Source organism: Gorilla gorilla, chromosome 18 (assembly GCF_029281585.2).
Source record: "Gorilla gorilla gorilla isolate KB3781 chromosome 18, NHGRI_mGorGor1-v2.1_pri, whole genome shotgun sequence".
Taxonomy (NCBI): domain Eukaryota; kingdom Metazoa; phylum Chordata; class Mammalia; order Primates; family Hominidae; genus Gorilla; species Gorilla gorilla.
In genome coordinates, this window is record NC_073242.2 from 18,198,664 (window position 1) to 18,217,459 (window position 18,796).

Genomic DNA, 18,796 nt, shown 5'->3' on the forward strand with positions numbered 1-18,796 from the left:
GCTACTCGGGAAGCTGAGGCAGAGAACTGCTTAAACCTGGGAGGCAGAGACTGCAGTGAGCTAAGATGGTGCCACTGCACTCCAGCCTGGGTGACAGAGTGAGACTCCATCTCAAAAAAAAAAAAAAACCCTACAAACTCTAACAACTCTGGAACATAAAGCTTAAAAACCTTGACCTCACTAAAATTATTGGCACAGTCATTTATACTCAAAGTAGCAATATTTGAATATTCCATACCTGAAGCCTGGGATTCACTACTAAGTGATATGGTACCCACTATTGCAGGATACAATATGAGATGTGGGGAATCTTGAGCCACACGGCAGAGAAGGTTACAAATACTTTGGCGCACATACACTTCAGGGTGGTTTAAGCGTGAGAAAAGTTGCGGAATAATTCCTTCAGGACAAGAAGAGAGAAAGACACTTTAAAGTTATTTAAAACTATGAAGAAACTATCAGCATCATAGATCAAACAGATAAAACCTGATGTGTGTCAGCATTAGTACGAATTTTAAGAGTTCAAATTTCTCCCTGTGATAATAAAGAACCATACACAATAGTTCTTGATTCGCAAGTCTGGTTAAGGTTGGTTTAGATACAGAGCTGTAATCAAAGTCCAGGGCAGCTCAAAAATGTTATGGAGAAATGTATCTTCTGTGAATGCCTACAAACAAGGCAGACACAGACAATTTTTACAGAGGGTATATAAAACCTTTTGAAAATTTTTCACCACCCTCTCCAAAACTCATTTTGTATATAAAATGCTCCTGCCTTTCAGCTTCCCATCTCTTGGAAAGGTGGGAGGAAAAGTCCTAGTGATGTAACAAGCAGTGCAGGGTGTCCTAGAAGTTAATCTGGCTGTTCTTTTTACACATTCAAATAATAAACATAAGGAAACCACTTTTTGAAATCTTATATATCCTAGTGAGAAACTATTTTTCCTGAAACATTTTATGCAGGTCTCACCTCTCCATGGTGCAGTGGGTGTTGTCTCCAAGCCGTGCTCCAGATACTGCCGAAGCTCACCAGCGTGCTTCACGAGCAACCGCAGCAGGCGCAATGTGGCCATCACGATCATGTCATCAGTGCTCTGTTCCACTCTGTGACTTAAATGCAGCCTAGGGTCATCCTCATCTAAAGGAATCTAAGAGTGAAAGATGAGGGGAATAAATAAGAAAATAACTCAGAACACTACTTTTGTTTAATAAGAAAAAGTTTCCAAATAAGTTTTCTTAGAACACTGTGCTACATACTTGACCAGCGTTGAGTTTAAGGAAAGTAAAGTATGCACTGCAAGAGAGTTTGTACAGGCTGAATATTCTATCTACAACTTTCCTCCACACTTTAATAACTCCTTCAGTGGCACTTTCATCAAGTTCTGAAAGCCATGGGCAGCTTGATATCAACTGACGCCAGATAACATCAACCATGTCATCTTCTTCGTTATCTTCACTCTCTGTTATCTGAAGTGTTATATCTTCATCCTGAAGAAAAATTGTGCACAAAATGCTATTTTAAATACAAACTGAAAAGGGAAAAAGGTATGTAATTTCACTATCATAAAAAATTCTTCTCATATATAAAAGATAAAATTATCCCACATTTAGTGTTATACACAGTAAGTCAATGTCAGTATGCTTCTCTTTATGATATATTTACTAATATGAAGCCAGTGAAGAAGAATATAAGCATTTAGCAAAGATTAGACTTTTCTGGGGTTTCGTTGTACTTTAAATGCTTCCAAGTTACAATACAGTATTCTGCCTGCAGAAATTTTTTTTTTCCTTGTGACAAAGTCTCACTCTGTCACCCAGGCTGGAGTGCAATGGCACAATCATGGCTCACTGCAACCTCTCTGCCTCCCAGGTTCAAGCGATTCTCATGTCTCAGCCTCCTAACTAGCTGAGATTACAGGTGCCCACTACCACGCCCTGCTGTTTTTTTGTGTTTTTAGTAGAGACAGGGTTTCACCATGTTGGCCAGGCTTGTCTCAAACTCCTGACCTCAGGTGATCCGCCTGCCTCGGCCTCTCAAAGTGCTGGAATTACAGGTGTGAGCCACCGCACCCAGCCTATGCCTGCAAAAAAAATAAGCACAATCTGCTCAAAAGTTTGAAGCTGAATGTACACAGAATACATATACTAAACCTCATTCTCTTCACAGTACTGTGCATGTATCAGACACCAGCTTAGGGAGAGACTTAGATACGCTGCTGTTTACAGCAAGAACTGATCGATATAGCTTAGCTTGGCAAATAAAATCCATGCCTTTGAGGACTGCAACTAAATAATATATTGCTTTGGCATTCTAGAATTGACGGAACTCTGAGGGGAGAGAGTGTGAATTATACAGATCATCTAGTCCATTTTCAACACTGGCTGCACATTAGCATCACCTAGTAAGTTTAAATACACACACACACGCACGCGCGCACACACATCTCATTCAGAGTATCTGGGAGCAAGTTTCGTGCACTGGCATATTTTAAAAGCTCACAACCAAGGATTAAGAACTTACAATTTCTGATAAAAGTAATTTAAAAATAAATTTAATTTACCTAAAATGAACTTCACTTAACAACTTTTTTTTCTTTTGAGACAGCCTCACTCTGTCACCCAGACTGGAGTGCAGTAGTGTGATCTCACTGCAACATTCAAGTGGTTCACCTGCCTCAGCCTCCCGAGTAGATGGCATTACAGGCATGCACCACCACCCCCTGCTAATTTTTGTATTTTTAGTAGAGATGGGGTTTTGCCATGTTGGCCAGGCTGGTCTCGAACTCCTGACCTCAAGCGATCCACCCACCTCAGCCTCCCAAAGTGCTGGGATTACAGGTATGAGCCACCGTACCAGGCCAACTCACCTATTTTTAACAGGACTCTAAGGAAATGCCTTATTTTCTCAAAAGTATATTCTTCTTAGAAAAATATAACTCACTTTCATCTTAAAATGCAGAAGTTTTTATTTACAACAACAATTGGTAAGCCCCATTCAATATTTTATCAAATATGTATGATCAATTTTCTCAAAATCAATGATTTGGAGTAGCAATCTTGCCCCAAGCACCATGTTTTCCTTGCCTGAATCCCCGCCGGCCGACACACAGCCTGTCCAAGAATACCATATATTCTCTCTTTCTCTTCCTCAGTTATAGTGTCTGGAAGCAGATTCTGAACTTCAGATTTTTCTCTAGGCAGCAGACGAACACCTTCTCCCTGACTATTAAAATAAACAAGTCATCGGTATTTCAGCTACCCAAACTTTACCATATCAGCAGACATTTAAATATCTATTTATGCAATGCATAAATAAACTACACATTTAAACATACCTGGCATTGTCAACCACCTTTCTGCCCCACCTATAAGCCCAGCTGGCCAACGCTGCCCAAGATTTGGCTACTTCAGGTGCCTGTACTGAAGATAGGTGATACAACTGTCCCAAAATGAAGTCAGGTTCTCCAACTCCAATATGCACTGCCAAAATGGACAAGAAAATAATTATAATAAAAGAACTCAACAATGTTACATTCATAAATTCCTAACGACATTTCCATTAGCATTTTAGGTTTTTATCTGCACGCAATCAAAAGTTCCATAATATTACTGTACATAACTTGATAAGGCACAAATATGAATTATGTTCTCTAAAAGGTTGGTATGTTGAAATGAATTCATTAGCTTCCCAAGTAAGATTATATTATCTCCTGTGGAAGACATCAATGTCTTTCATGACACTGAACATTGTAAACAGTCAGGTGTCAGCTGTGCTGTAGAATGTCTTGCATTATGAATCGGACTGGCTATTTCCTCATGATCAGATTCACTTTAATCATTCTGGCAAAAATAATAAATAGGTGATGAGCATACCGTTTCATTCATACAGACTCATGAGGCAAACATCTTTATTCCCTTGTTAAAGGTGAAGACACTGCCTGCTATAGTGCATCTGACAAGATGAAGATTTATAATGACCACAAGACATATCCTTTATGAATATCAAGACTCTATCAAAATTATTAACACCAATGTAAGTAATTAAACTCTTAGGCTTCAGAACAACAAAATTAAGGTATATTCTCATGTTTCAGCAAAGAAAATCATCTCCCAAATTTTCTCTCAAATTTTAAAAACAGGGGAATTATGCCTTCCACAACAGGCACTCAAACATGGACAGAATCAACTACCCTATCTGTAAGGTATCTTTCTGTTACTAGCACTAGCATCAGAATGGGAAACTTGAATCTTTATATAGTTTCTGTGTTCCACCAATCAATAGGAACACAGGTAACTATTTTAAATCTTTGTTGCTCCTTCTATTGTGAGGTGAAATTTTTTGATATGAGGGGCAGGATCTTATTGCCAGCAAAAACATCTAAGTCCATAAAAGCAAATACCTGGGGGCAGAGTTCAGTGACTTCCAAAATGGCATTCGATCCTAAATATGTTTTAGTTATTTCCCAACAATAAAATAAACTCAACTTCCACAGATATACTTTTTATGGAAAATTATAGCCAGCATAACATTATAAACTTTAAAACAAAAAAATATAGCTTCTAAAATTAATATTCTAAAGCTAATAAAGCAACTCTACCTGTAGATTCACTCTCGATCCGAGGATACTCTTCTTCCATCGTATTAACAGATGGCAGTTCTATTAGAGTGAGTATGTTTTTAGACAAAGTAGAAAGACCTGTGAAGTTCTGTTGGTGCTGAGCTCTGTAAACCTGTTTCAGCTGTCCTGAAATCTCTTTCCATTCTGCCTGGATCCATTTAGCCAGTGTCAAAATTGACTTAGCAACTGCATATTCAGCTTTCACAGACTTGCAGAAAGATATGGCACAAGAACTCAACATTTCCATTGCATGTGTTGACTGGCCTACAGAAAACCACAAAGTCAGAACTTAGAACCTTTAAAAGCAAATGATGGAGGGAGGCACTTGGATTAGGAAACAAATATCAACATGGTGATGACACCACCATGTTGATGGTTTCAAACTCCTATGCTCAAGCAATCCTACTGTCTTAGCCTCCCAAAGTGCTGAGATTGCAGGCATGAGCCACTATGCCCAGCCGAAATACTAAACTTTTTTTTTTTTTTTTTTGAGGCAGGGTTTTGCTCTGTCACCTAGGCTGGAGTGCAGTAGCACAATCAGGGCTCACTGTAGCCTCAACTTCCCAGGCTCAAGCAACTCTCCTGCCTCAGCCCCTCAAGCAGCCGGAACTACAGGCATGTTCCACCACACCCCCCTAATTTCTTTGAATTTCAGTATAGCTGAGATTTCACTCTGTTGCCCAGGCTGGTGTCAAACTCCTAAGCTCAAACAATCCTCCCATCTTGGCCTCCCAAAGTGCTCAGATTGTAAGCATAAGCACCTGGCCCAAAATAATAAAGTTAAAAAAACATGTAAATTCAGTGATCAATGATCTCCGGAAATACTTCTTACTTTAATACATTGCAACAAAATTCTTTTAAAAGAACAAAATTATAAAGGTAAGTCAGTAATAAGCAACTTATTATTCAGGATGCAAATGTTCTGCAACAGCTGGAAATGATCAACTTTGCTATTACTACCTTATACCATACATACACAGTAACATTCATATACATGATTTTTATTATACTCATGTATTAACCATAATTAATTTTACTAACCTGCTGTATACAGCAATTTGGTTTTTTCAATATCAAGTTCAGGCCCCCATTTTTCATCCACTTGACCTTGGGTTGATAGTTTTTTAAAATGTTGGACTAAATCCTGTGCAGTGGTGGTCTTTCCCAGCTGAACTTCACTGCACTGTGCCAGCAGTCTTGTTGCAAGGGACACATTCCCTCGTTTTCTAGCAAATTTTGCTGCTGTTAGACCTAATTCCATGAGATGGCTTCTAATTGGGACTGTTTGTTCTGAAGAGAGGAAAACGTTTTATTAGTTCCTAATTTGTCTAAACCAGACTGCATGGAAACATGGCCAAAAAATTATTCCCCAACTATCCCTCCTCTGCACCACCTCGTGAAACAAAGATAACTCATCCTCAAATCCCTAGCAGCTAGCACAGTGCTTGAGATACAATGAACAGGTTTTGCTAAATTAAATGTATACAATGAAGTAAAGTCAAGTCATTCATTTCAAGAAATTTCTTTTTAGTTTCTGAATCTTTGGCAAAAAGCCTGGGCCAACGGGTAGGGAAAGCAAGGAAGCAGGGAAGGCTAAACCATCCCCCCGCACTTCTTCTGTAAGTACTCTCTGCCCTTCAACCATTCTCCTGGTTTTCTTCCTATCTTGCTGAAGAATCCTCACTCTCTTTCTCTTCCATCACTCATCCATTAAACACCGGTGCTCCTTGGACTCAGTCCTAGGCTCTCTACTTTTCCCACTGCATACTCTCCCTGGACATCATCATCTTTTCCTGTGTCTTCAATTACCACAGAAATGCTGTAACTGCTGAATCTTCACCCAGACCTGATATCTGAATCCCACCTGCCAACTGGTCATCTACACTCTATTTATTTCAACAGTGCTTCCTCTAATGTCAGTCATGCCAAATGGAGCTCATTTTCCACCACCCTCCAAATCTTTTACTCCCTTTCTCCATTTTCCCCTTCTCAAGGAAGGGCACAGGATGAGCCGGCTGCCTGTGAAAGTACTTGGCCACCATCACAGACTTTACTTTCAACCCTCATGGCCCATTTGCTTTTTTCTTTCCCTACTGCCACCCTAGTTACCCTCTTTAGCAGAGACTTCAGCATAACTTAGGTCCCTTTGACCTCATTCTTATACTCTTCTAATCCATTTTCCAACTTGCAACTGAAGTGACATTACACAAAGGGTAAATCTGAACATTTCACTTCCCTGCTTAAAAGCCTCTGATGACTTCTCACTGACATTCTGACAAATCCCAAACTCCTGAATTCGGCTTGTTACTGATGCCTTCCAGCATTCAATTCCAATCTCAATCTCATCCAGCGCTCCATCTCTTCCTACTCTCTCTTAGGTGAACTGAGTCAACTAAGAATCATTATTTTCTCTGGCCTGCGCACGTTTTTTCTAACCAAGTCAGCCTGCCTTCTTCCTCATCTTTATCTTCCTTAACTCTCAGCTTAAATGTTACTTCCCCACAAGTCTTTTTCTGATTCCTAGGATTAAATCAGGTGCCCTCGTTATTTGCTGTTCCTTCTTGTGGGTTTGTTTTTTGAGACCGGGTGTCACTCTGTCACCCAGGCTGGAGTGCAGTGGCATGATCATAGCTCGCTGCAGCCTTCATTTCCCAGGCTCATGCTATCCGCCCACCTCAGCCTCCTAAGCAGCTGGGACTATAGGCACATGCCACCACACCCAGGTGATTTTTTTTTTTTTGAAATAGAGTCTCACTTTGTTGCCCAGGCTGGAGTGCAGTGGCGTGATCTTGGCTCAATGCAAGATCCGCCTCCCCGGTTCATGCCATTCTCCTGCCTCAGCCTCCCAAGTAGCTGGGACTACAGGCACCCGCCCCCACGCCCAGCTAATTTTTTTGTATTTTTAGTAGAGATGGGGTTTCACCGTGTTATCCAGGATGGTCTCAATCTCCTGACCTCGTGATCCACCCGCCTCAGCATCTCAAAGTGCTGGGACTACAGGCGTGAGCCACTGCACCCAGCCCACACCCGGGTGGTTTTTTTAAATTCTTCTAGCAGAGACAGGGTTTCACTCTGTTGGGTCACCGTGTTTGATGTCAGTTTTCCCTGCCAGAATCTACAATCTCCTTGATCACCATTATATCCCAAAGTAGAGCTCAGTACCTGGTACAAAGCACATTTGATCAATACTTGCTGAATAAAGAAAGAAAAATGAAGAGGCACTCCAGCCTGGGCAACAGAGTGAGATGGTCTTCAAAAAAAAAAAAAAAAACAGGACTGGAAAGGAGATGAGGGTACTTGTGAAGCCATATTATATGACACGCTCTGTGCTAGGACTTTTATATACCTTGTCTCATCTCTTCATCTCATATAATCCTTACAAGTATCTCAAAAGTGGGGAAATCCCCATATAACTGAAGACGAAGGCAGTTCAGAAGTTCACTGATTTGCCCTAAGGTTCCTCAATTTGCAAACATCAGGCCAATGATCCAACCCCAGGTATATTTGGCAGTGAAGGACCAGTTGAGTCACAGCTGCAAGTAACCACTCTGCAGTGGTCCCTATCTTGGCCGTTAGCTTACATTGACATTTAACACTCAAATTTACTCAGTAACACCAGCTATCATGTTTTCCACTAAAACTCCACAGCATTCTGGCAACTTTTCTATTTTAGAGCAATAAAGTAAATTGTTAGCATCCCTTTGACATATAAATATTTATACAAATAGTAATTCTCTAGCCATTCATTTGGAGTATTTAAAACTCAATATTCATAGCACATTTTACGTGACAAAGAACTTATGTTCAGAACACAAAAATAAGTCTTATGTCTTCATTAAAAATGGGTGAAGAATTTGAACAAACATTTGCAAACTAAAATACAAATGAAATACACTCCGCATCATTAATCATCAACAAAATGTAAATAAAATTATGATAATCACTAATAATCACTACATATGCACCACAGTGATTAAAATTTTTTTAAGTTAAGCTACGTGACCCAACAAGGTGCATTCGCTCGAGAGAAACACAAATATACGTCCACTCAAAGACTTGCACATGAATGTTGAGAGCAGGTTTATACTGAATAGCGCAATGTGAAAAAAACCCAAAATCTAGCAAAGGATGAAGGGAGAAATAAACTGTGGTATATACATACAATAGAACACTACTCAATAATAAAAAGGATTGTATTCCTGATACATGCAATATGGGTGAACCTTAAAAATATCATGCTGAGCAAGAGAAGCCAAACACAAGAGAACATGTCGTTACGATTTCACGTACATGAAACTTTAGTAAAGACAAGTCTAATCCATAGTGACAGAAAGCAAATCAGTAACTGCTGACAGGGGCAAATGAGGAGATGATCCCAAGGGAACCTTCTGGGGTAAGACGGTGTTCTGTATCTCGATCGTATTGGTGGTCACACAAGTGAAGACATGTTAGAACTCATCAAACCATACACTTAGAATGTGTAATATAAACCTCAATAAAGCAAAATTTTAAAAAAAAACCTTTAATTTTCTCTTACAAGAAAAAAAAACCACTTACCTTTAATTTTCTCCAACAACTGATTCTGGTACATAGTATACCTTAATGCCTGCATCCATGGCCTCACGTCATGCTGTTTACATGAACGTAAAGCTTCACTGAAGAGTGGAATAAGACAGTCCTGCCAGAGAAAAACCAAAATTACTCAACATAAAACAGGCTGTTGATATGTTTGCAGATATATAGCAAGTCTTAAGTCCAAGACTGCAATATAGTTTGGCTACTTCAGATTGATTGCAGTAGTTTTATCTATTACACTATACCCTTACATCATTTATCTTCTACTCACAAGAGGCAAGCACACAGTAAGAGAAAGCCTTTTGTTTTGAAGGGAAATCTTCTTCAGAATATTAAGTCTAATTTATCAATATACTTAATAAAGCACATTACAAAAAAAAGTCACAGCACATTTACTATAAAGCAGACTGCAGAAAAACATTACAACTAATGCTTTATAATGAAGTTCTCGAAGATCATCATTCATTCAGAAGCCCCCATCTCTGGTTGAACTTTACCCCATTTAGGATGAAGAGGAGAGATCTTTGTTTGCAGCAAATCTAAAATTTACGTAATCCGCCTAAAGGAACTGTCTTTACATATACCACCTCCCACCCCAAAAATAGAAGAAAAGAACTGAGCAATTTGCCATCCTTGAGATTATCTCAGGTTCTTCCATCTGATCCATGTACTTCTCAAATGAAAGACTGCCTGAAAACAGCATGTTAGATTTCTGGATTTACCAGCTTGCCCAACTACAAATCCTATTTCAAAAAACTCAAAAAATAAGGTCTTTGTTCTACAGTAATGACCATTAATAGTCATAAGAGTGTGCTTGTAAAAATATACAGACCTCTGTTGAAAGTCTGTTAGAAACTGTGCTCTCCAAAGCAGATGAGCAATACAGCTGCAAGGTACTTAGAACTGGCAAAGACTGTGAAACTGTTAAAGTAGAAAGTCTCAGAGGTCCAATAGCGATGCGGGATGTTTGCTTCAAGTACTTTACCACATTTCTGAAACAAAATATTTACTGCCAATTAATAAAAATTACAATTCATAACCACTCAAAGAATAAAGCAACTGATAAGATGCTATCAAACTGACATCCAAAGTTAGGGGGCAGTAAGAGGAGCAGCCTGCTCTATAATAAAATGATATTAGCAAGTCAAGACATTTGCTTTTGGGGATTTTTACATTTTATTTCATTTCAACCTCAGTTTATGTTGGCAAGCAGCATTCATACATCATATGACTTCTACAAATAAAATGAAGCTATTAGCACTAGTATTTAGTAATCTAGTAACTCCTTCCAGCCCTCTTCACCCCATGTATGTTTATCACATGATATACACAATGTACATTTACCTCCGTAAGAGTAAACTTACTCAGTTATAGACTGCCACTTCTGATCTTGTTCTATCGGGTTTAAAGCAGTTGCCAAACAAACAGAACTTCTTAACAATTGAACTTCAATGGATTTCTGAAGTTCCCTTGGATCTGGACTTAACATGTTAGGAAGCAGTTTTTTCATGTCTACAGAAGTTAAATAAAACGTCATTAAGTTAATGTGCTTTTATTATAAATTTTGATTTATGTTTGGCATTATTAAAAACTAATCACCAATGAACAGCTCCTTTAATATTTCAGGCAGTTAAACACTATAAGCATTACTGACAGCTATATAAAAATCATACTTCACACAAAATTACTGTACCTCAGACCCCTAAAAAGCAGTTGCCTTCAAAGGCTCAAAAATTTGTAAGTCGAGGCCAGGCGTGGTGGCTCACGCCTGTAATCCCAGCACTTTGGGAGGCCAAGGTGGGTGGATCACGAGGTCAGGAGTTCAAGACCAGCCTGGCCAAGATGGTGAAACCCCGTCTCTACTAAAAATACAAAAAATTAGCTGGGCACGGTGGCAGACACCTGTAATCCCAGCTACTCAGGAGGTTGAGGCAGGAGAATCACTTGAACTCAGAGGGCGGAGGCTGCAGTGAAGCCGAGACTGCGCCACTGCACTCCAGCCTGGGCAACAGAGTGAGACTCTGTCTCAACAAAAAAGAAAATCGGTAAGTCAATCTACTATTTAAGGGGACAAATCTAGACCTGCATTAGCAAATTTTGCTCAATCCAGAATACTCATTAACCTTTTTAATAACATTTTATAAAGTGTTCTATTTGTGATAAATTAATGAGCCACATCAAGATGAAAATCAAGAAAAATATTTAGCTGAAACACTACTTTGTCCTTTATCAAACAAAATGGCTAGATAAATCTCAAAGTATTAAGGTGGCCATTTTTTTTATTGGACTTAATTTTAACTGCTTTTCATTTCCCAAATCAAACATAAATAGGGCAGCCCTAAATTTGTTGCTTAACATGGGATTCTGCCCCCCCAAAAATGTAAAATAACTTCCAGATTTTCCAGTAAAATATACTAAGCCAAACATTTTGAGCAACTTGTCCAACACTAAAATAACTTTAAAACTATTTTCTCAAATACCTACCTATTTTTTCTTTTGATCCTCCAGCAAGTAGATTGATATTTTCTCCTGGTAACAATTCTAATTGCTCGGTACATTCTACAAATTTTCCAGACTCAAAGCTGCTTAATGATCTGTAATTAAAATATTGGTTAGCTTGTATTCCTATGCAGCCTGTGGAACCATTAAAAAAAACAAACAAACAAAAACAGAACAAATCCTAGGAAGACAGCAAAGTACACAGCATTTTTCTGACAAAATTCCTTCCACGAGGATGCCATTATTTTGGTTTTTATGTTGAAGATGTGACTACCACTTAATTAGTACTCACATTGGAGTGGCAAACCAGAAAGTCACAGCTACAGACTTTTGGTGGAGCTGACTCGCCCCTGTGTCTCCTTCCTGTTTTCATGTGTTGCAGCCTGTTCTCTTCAGAGCCTAACACACTGACAGTAGACCTCTGCAGGACAACTTTGACACCCAGTTCTCTCCAAGCTACCAGTGAGCTCCCTGTGCAGCCTCACTCCTCACCTACAGCATGAGCCCTTGCAGCTCTCCCAGCATCACAATCTTGTATCTCAGTCCTGGCTTCTTTCACTGCTGGCATCCCTCCGTCTCTCCCTTTTTCACCTACTTCTCTTTTTTCAAAGACTTCTTCTCTTTCATCTGCTTATATGAAAAATAATGACACCTCTGAAATTCTTTCCTGTAGTCCTGCAGCATCAATGCCAGGAAGGCAGGCCTCATCCTCCCAGCTTCTATGCTGCTCCTTTCAGATCCCTTACCCTGTCCCCATTTTCATGACACGGGCTCTCCAGCCAGGACGAAGACACTGTTTCTCACTCTCTCTCTTTTCCATCTTTGCCTGTCCCTCTCGCTGTGTAACTTCCCTTATAACTCAGCCTGAGGCCAGTGCTAGAAAGGCACATCACCTGACTTATTCTGTGCCTGATTCTACCTAGATCAGTGCAACCACTGGCTTCTCAGGGGGACCCTTGAGTACTGGGCACTGATGAACTGCTGCCAACACATTCATCATTTCTGCCATTAAAAGGTCCTAAGTCCTCTCCAGTGGCAGGTTCCCCAAGTCCCCACTATGCTCTATAATGCCCTATGCTTTCAGCTAATGACTCAGTCCTCAGAAAAACAAACAAATAAACAAAAAAAATAGGCTTTAATTTCCTCTACCCCTACCCCCAATCCACCATATACTGCCAAAATTCTGTCTATACCAACTTTGACTGCTTTCCTTGAGGCAGAGAAAAGGTGAGGGCCAGTTAATCTATCAGTGTTCTTTCTCCTGTTTCTTCAACCTCTGCTTTCTAGTGGCTCCTTCCCCTTGGCCAAAAGAACATAATCTCTCCAACATTTAAAATAAACATCTCATATTTCCCTCCAGCAACAGCTTCCTATCGACTTCAAGAAAAACTCACTGACCAAATAACTTACCTCAAGCTTTTCATTTTCAAATGTCTCTACCACTCAATAGTATTCAATCTAGCTTCTTCTGTCTCTCTACAAAACTCTTTTTCCTTATAATCCCTAGAGCATCTGACAAGGCTGACTACTCCCATCTGGATGTCCTATATCTAGGGCACTTCCCTTCTCAATGTCCCTGTACTTTTTTGAATGGCTTCCTCTTCTATCCTTTCACAAAAATGCTAAACTAGGATTCTGACCCAAGCCTGCCTTCCTCTTCACTCACTATTCTTCAGAGGCTTCTCTCTGGTTTGGTTGCTTACAAAGGCTCTAGAGTATAGAGACTGAAAAGGAAAGAGGGCCTTTTCTGTGTACTAATGATCTGCAAATCTCTCAAGCTTAGACTTTCTCCTTAGTTCAAAATCCAATTCTTAACAGCTTACCCAACAATCTCATCTGCACTTCATTAGAAATCTTAAAACATGGCTTGTTCTCTGTGTGCTCCTATTCCAGTTGATAGCATTGTTTCTCTTCCCTCTACCATTGCCCCCACAAATCAATGGTCTCCATGCTTCCATACTTGGCCCCCACCTCCAGTCTCTTCACCATAGCAGAATGAACCACCAAGTCAGACCACAACACATCTCTGTTCAAATCCCACCTGAAATTTTCAATGTTACTAGAATAACAGCCAAAGTTCTTTTCTCCGTTCCCAGCTTCTCTGCCCTTATATACTACTGTTTAAGGCGCTCCTAAACATGCAGGCCTCCCAGCTATTTCCAGAATACTCCAAGCCCACCATTCTCACATCAGGTCTAGGGCCAAAGGGCATCCTGATGGGCATGCCTTGACCTTGTGTCTTCCCTCCCAAGAAGGTCAGCTTTACCTAACTGCTTTCCTTATGGCACAGAAAAGGTGAGTGAGGTTCAATTAATCCTTCTATCAATATTCTTTATCTAATCTTTGCTTTTAAAGGTTGGAATTTGTGTCTGTTTTATGTGCTGCCTGGGTCATAGTACATGCTCAGTGAAGCAATTACACATTAACCCATTTAGCAGTAGAAGGCAAGGGTATCAGACAAAGTCTAATGACCTTTATCTTCCCAGCCAAGTGTCTGCAGCTGAGTGAGTGCTCAGTTTTGAATTACAGAATAAAAGCACAGAGGAATGAGAAGAAAGTTTAATTTACAGATGTTCACAAACTGTCCTCATTAGAATAAATGTTTTTGATATATTCAGACCTCATTTAGAAACAAAGCCATCAAACGTGATTCTTTCTAAAGCAGTACAAATTTTTCTTTATATTCACCCTGGCATAATCTTCAAACTGTATTAAGGTTTTAGAACAACAGGTTCTGAAAATTAATACCAAATGACTATCTCAGCAGTGTTTTCCCATTACACAAATACCTTCCCTCACCTCTGACGTCAGTTTCCTGTTGTCATTTTCATAATGGCAGTAAGTTAGATATATAACCATTTTGTATTACTACATATGACCAATTTTAATATTTTCTTGCCATAGGAAAAAACATCATAGTTATTGGAAATTTGTTTTATAACTGGAAGAAGAAAGCCTTACTTTATATAGTTGAAGTCAGCTTTCAGGTTGAGGGAAGTGCTACTGGTACTCTTTTTCAAGTCATGGATAGCGTTCTGCCATTCCTGCACAGCAGCCCAATCGGCAATTGAGATGTAGCACTCACATGCTTTATTTCCTAAATAATTTATAACCTCAGGGGAAGAGTCAGTCGGTTTGGACAGCACAGTTTTTCTGGATTCACCTGAAAGTATTTTATAAAATAAGAAGAGAGAGATTCAGATCAATTAGAAATATTTCAAAGAGCACAGAAACCTAAAAACATAAAATAAGATCATCAGTACGAAATATATTACTATAACTTTTGCTTTATTTAAAAATACTGAACGCTCACCATTCAGAGAATGTTTCGGGCTGGCACTGTTACGCCCAGCATTGGCTAAGGTGAGCACCGATTTGTCAAAGCTGGAGATGCAGCAATCAACACCTGTCATGGCACACAGGTGTTCCTGGTACTCCACAGAGGCCTTTTCAAACCTGAAAAGCAAATTGAAGCAGTCTTATTTATTTATCTACTTACTTCCTTTTTTTTTTTTTTGTGATGAAGTTTTGCTCTTCTTGCCCAGGCTGGAGTGCAATGGCACTGTCTCAGCTCAATGCAACCTCTGCCTCCTGGGTACAAGCGATTTTCCTGCCTCAGCCTCCCGAGTAGCTGGGAATACAGGCGCTCGCCACCATGCCCGGCTAATTTTCTTGTATTTTTAGTAGAGACGGGGTTTCACCGCGTTGGCCAGGCTGGTCTTGAACTCTTGACCTCAGGTGACCCACCTGCCTCGGCCTCCCAAAGTGCTGGGATTACGGGCATGAGCCACCGCGCCTGGCCTTTACTTACTTACTTATTTTTTGAGACAGAGTCTTACTGTCACCCAGGCTGGAGGGCAGTGGCATGATCATGGCTCGCTGCAGCCTTGCCCTCCCAGGCTCATGCAATCCTCCAACCTCAGCCTCCCAGGTAGCTGGGACTATAGGCGCCCACCACCACACCTGGCTAAAACAAGGTTTTGCTATGTTGGCCAGGGTGGTCTCAAATTCCTGGACTCAAGCGATCCGCTCACCTCAGTCTCCCCACGTACTGGGATTTCAGGCGTGAGCCACTGCACCCAGCCCCAAAGGAGTCTTATTTTAAACACACGTATCTCATTTTCCCCCTCCCACAAAAAATGGTGCAAGAATAAACTGAGCTAAAACAGTGAGTCGACTATGGTGGGGGGAGGTTTGATCTCTTCCTCACAACTATGAAACTAAATTTAAAAGTGGTTAAATGTTTTTAAAAAAATGTAAGACAGTATAAAAGAACTAGTGGAAAATATTGATAAGTAACTGATGTCAGTGTGTGGAAAAGCTTTGTAGAAGGATAAAAACCAAGAAAAGATGCACAAGTAACAGATCTAGATGCATAATGCTGAAATACAACATTAAACATTAAAAACAAATTATAAATCAAGAAATTGGATAGCATCAACAATCTTAGTATTTCATAAAATGTCACAGATTAACACAGGAAAAATTGAGAGGCCATGAAGACATGATCCATGTTTTAAAAAATCACAAAAGGTCACTATATGGGGCAACTTCTACTATTAGTCATTAATACATATAGAAATGTAAAGTACAATAACTATTTTCGCTGATGGTGGTGGCAGCATTCTTGTTTCTCAGTGACTCTCAGTATCCACAAAGATGAAGGGAAGGGGGTACTCTATTATTAAGGGTATAAACTGCAGCCATCTTTTCTGTAGAGTAGCTTAGCAATAGAATATATCATAAGACTTATGGTTTGGCAGCCTTTCTTCTAGTAAATCAGTTTATGAGAATGGATTCCAAGAAAGTAATCAGAAATATAAGCAAAGATATTAAGTGCTATGGTACATTTAGTAAAAAAAAAAAATCAGAAACAACCTTAATGCCCAACAGTAAGAAATACTAAATTATGGTACACTCATAAATACAAATCTTTATTAAAAATAACACTGTAGAATATTTAACATGGCAATTTTTTTTTTTTTTTTTGAGACAGAGTTTCGCTCTTGTTGCCCAGGCTGGAGGGCAGTGGCACAACCTGGGCTCACAGCAACCTCCGCCTCCCAGGTTCAACCGATTCTCCTGCCTCAGCCTCCCAAGTAGCTGGGATTACAGGCATGTGCCACCACACCTCGCTAATATTTTTTGTATTTTTAGTAGAGACAGGGTTTCACCATGTTAGGCTAGTCTCAAACTCCTGACCTCAGGTGATCCACCTGCCTCAGCCTCCCAAAGTGCTGGGAAGATAGATATAAGCCACCGAACCCAGCCTAACACGGCAAATTTTTTTTTTTAATATTGAGTGGGAAAAACAGATCATAAAACCATGTGCCTATGTACGCTGCTGTTTTGGTGAAGCGTGGAGAAAACGACATGAAAGAAAAAAGAATTACAAAGCATACGGATATGGAAATATGGAACTACAAAAGTACACACAACAGAAGTTACTACAAAGATATGGAAGTATGAGCAGTTCTTTTATTTTCCTAAATTCGCAAGATTTCATTAAACTAACATAAATGGACACAGAATATTATGGTACAAGCTCCTCTACCTGGAGGAAGCAATGAGTCTGAATGTAGAGTTCACAGGACTAATGAGCAAATACTCTGACAATAAAGGGTAATTTGTATCAGACTCTGAGGGGGAAGGAGCTCAACTAGGGATCAAGTACAAAAGCATTTATAAAATAACTGACAGGTCTTGTTTTACAGTGTGATTTGCCACTAATTCTTCAGTATGAAAGGCACTCAAGTATTGCTGCTAACTAAAGAACAAACTGAAGATGCCTCCTGGTGAAGCGATTTATAGCAAGCTTCAATGCTGAAAGCAAACAAAGCTGTTTTAAGATTTGGCTACAATGTCAGTGAGTAATACACAGAACTTAAACATAAAGTAATTCTATCACCCATTTCCTTCCCTCCAACCTACCTCCCTTCAGCCTGTTGAGCCACTGAGTTAATCCACAGAAGATTTTTTCCAACAATAGATGATGACCAGACAGCAATTCCCTGTATAGCTTCAGGACAATGAAGTTCACATAGTGCTTCTACCACCATCATAATGGTTACTTCCAATTCATTCCCCTGAAAACGCATTCAGAAAAATTAGTCACCCAATACCATTAAAACATAAATCCCTATAAAATTTACAACTGATCACAGTCTGTGCCTGCTTAAAGCCAAATGTATTTAACAATTATTTTCACAATTTTCACATTATTTAGCTCAGAATTCTTTAAAATGTTACATATAAAATAGCCACAAAGGGTGACTAACAGAACCTTAGCAGCACATGGATGTTTGTACCCCCACCCCAAAGTTACCCAAAAACATTCAACCTGTGACCTCTGTAGGAATAACACATGGAGTAAAAAGAAAGCAAAAATTAAATATAAATAAACAGGAATTAAAGAATGATTAACTTCATGTGTTGGAATACGGCTTGACATTACCTGAATTGCTAAACATTTTTTTATTTTTGGATTCCAGTTATTTATTGTGAGCCCACTTTCAAGCCAGGAATTACTCAAGCATTTGTCATACGTTATAAAAACAATTTCTCCTGGCCAGGTGCAGTGGCTCATGCCTGTAATCCCAGCACTTTGGAAGGCCGAGGTGGGCAGATCACTTGTGGTCAGGAGTTCGAGACCAGCCTGGCCAACATGGTGAAACCCTGTCTCTACTAAAAACACAAAACTTAGCCGGGTATGGTGGCGGGTGCCTGTAATCCCAGGGACTGAGGCAAGAAGAGGCTTGAACCTGAGAGGCGGAGGTTACAGTGAGCCAAGATCGCACAACTGCACTCCAGCCGGGCGACAAAGTGAAACTGTGTCTCAAAAAATAAATAAATAAATAAATAAATAATTTCTCCCATAAACAAATTTTCAGAACTACCTTTAAAGTTCTAAACTTTGCATGTAAGAAATATAGTTTTAACGTGTTCTAACATGAATATTGTTTTAACATAAACAGAAACATGAACATTATTTTAACTTCTTTTTTTTTTTTTTTTTGAGACGGAGTCTCGCTCTGTCGCCCAGGCTGGAGTGCAGTGGCGCGATCTCGGCTCACTGCAAGCTCCGCCTCCTACGTTCACGCCATT

At 39.7% G+C, this 18,796-nt stretch overlaps 1 protein-coding gene across 5 annotated transcripts in view; it reads right to left on the bottom strand.

Annotated features, from left to right (window-relative positions):
* The window catches only part of SMG1 (SMG1 nonsense mediated mRNA decay associated PI3K related kinase), a 115,693-nt gene that overhangs the window by 37,996 nt on the left and 58,901 nt on the right, over positions 1 to 18,796 (bottom strand). For all 5 annotated transcript variants that reach the window (XM_055365354.2, XM_063699999.1, XM_063699997.1 and 2 more), the window contains 14 exons: positions 17,624 to 17,778; positions 15,006 to 15,148; positions 14,654 to 14,855; positions 11,678 to 11,787; positions 10,558 to 10,705; positions 10,026 to 10,185; positions 9,176 to 9,296; positions 5,660 to 5,908; positions 4,598 to 4,882; positions 3,335 to 3,479; positions 3,084 to 3,222; positions 1,257 to 1,487; positions 970 to 1,147; positions 239 to 400 (listed from right to left, as the gene is read on the bottom strand). In XM_055365354.2, the coding sequence (XP_055221329.1) occupies positions 239 to 400; positions 970 to 1,147; positions 1,257 to 1,487; positions 3,084 to 3,222; positions 3,335 to 3,479; positions 4,598 to 4,882; positions 5,660 to 5,908; positions 9,176 to 9,296; positions 10,026 to 10,185; positions 10,558 to 10,705; positions 11,678 to 11,787; positions 14,654 to 14,855; positions 15,006 to 15,148; positions 17,624 to 17,778 (2,428 nt within the window). The remainder of the gene's footprint in view (positions 1 to 238; positions 401 to 969; positions 1,148 to 1,256; positions 1,488 to 3,083; positions 3,223 to 3,334; positions 3,480 to 4,597; positions 4,883 to 5,659; positions 5,909 to 9,175; positions 9,297 to 10,025; positions 10,186 to 10,557; positions 10,706 to 11,677; positions 11,788 to 14,653; positions 14,856 to 15,005; positions 15,149 to 17,623; positions 17,779 to 18,796) is intronic.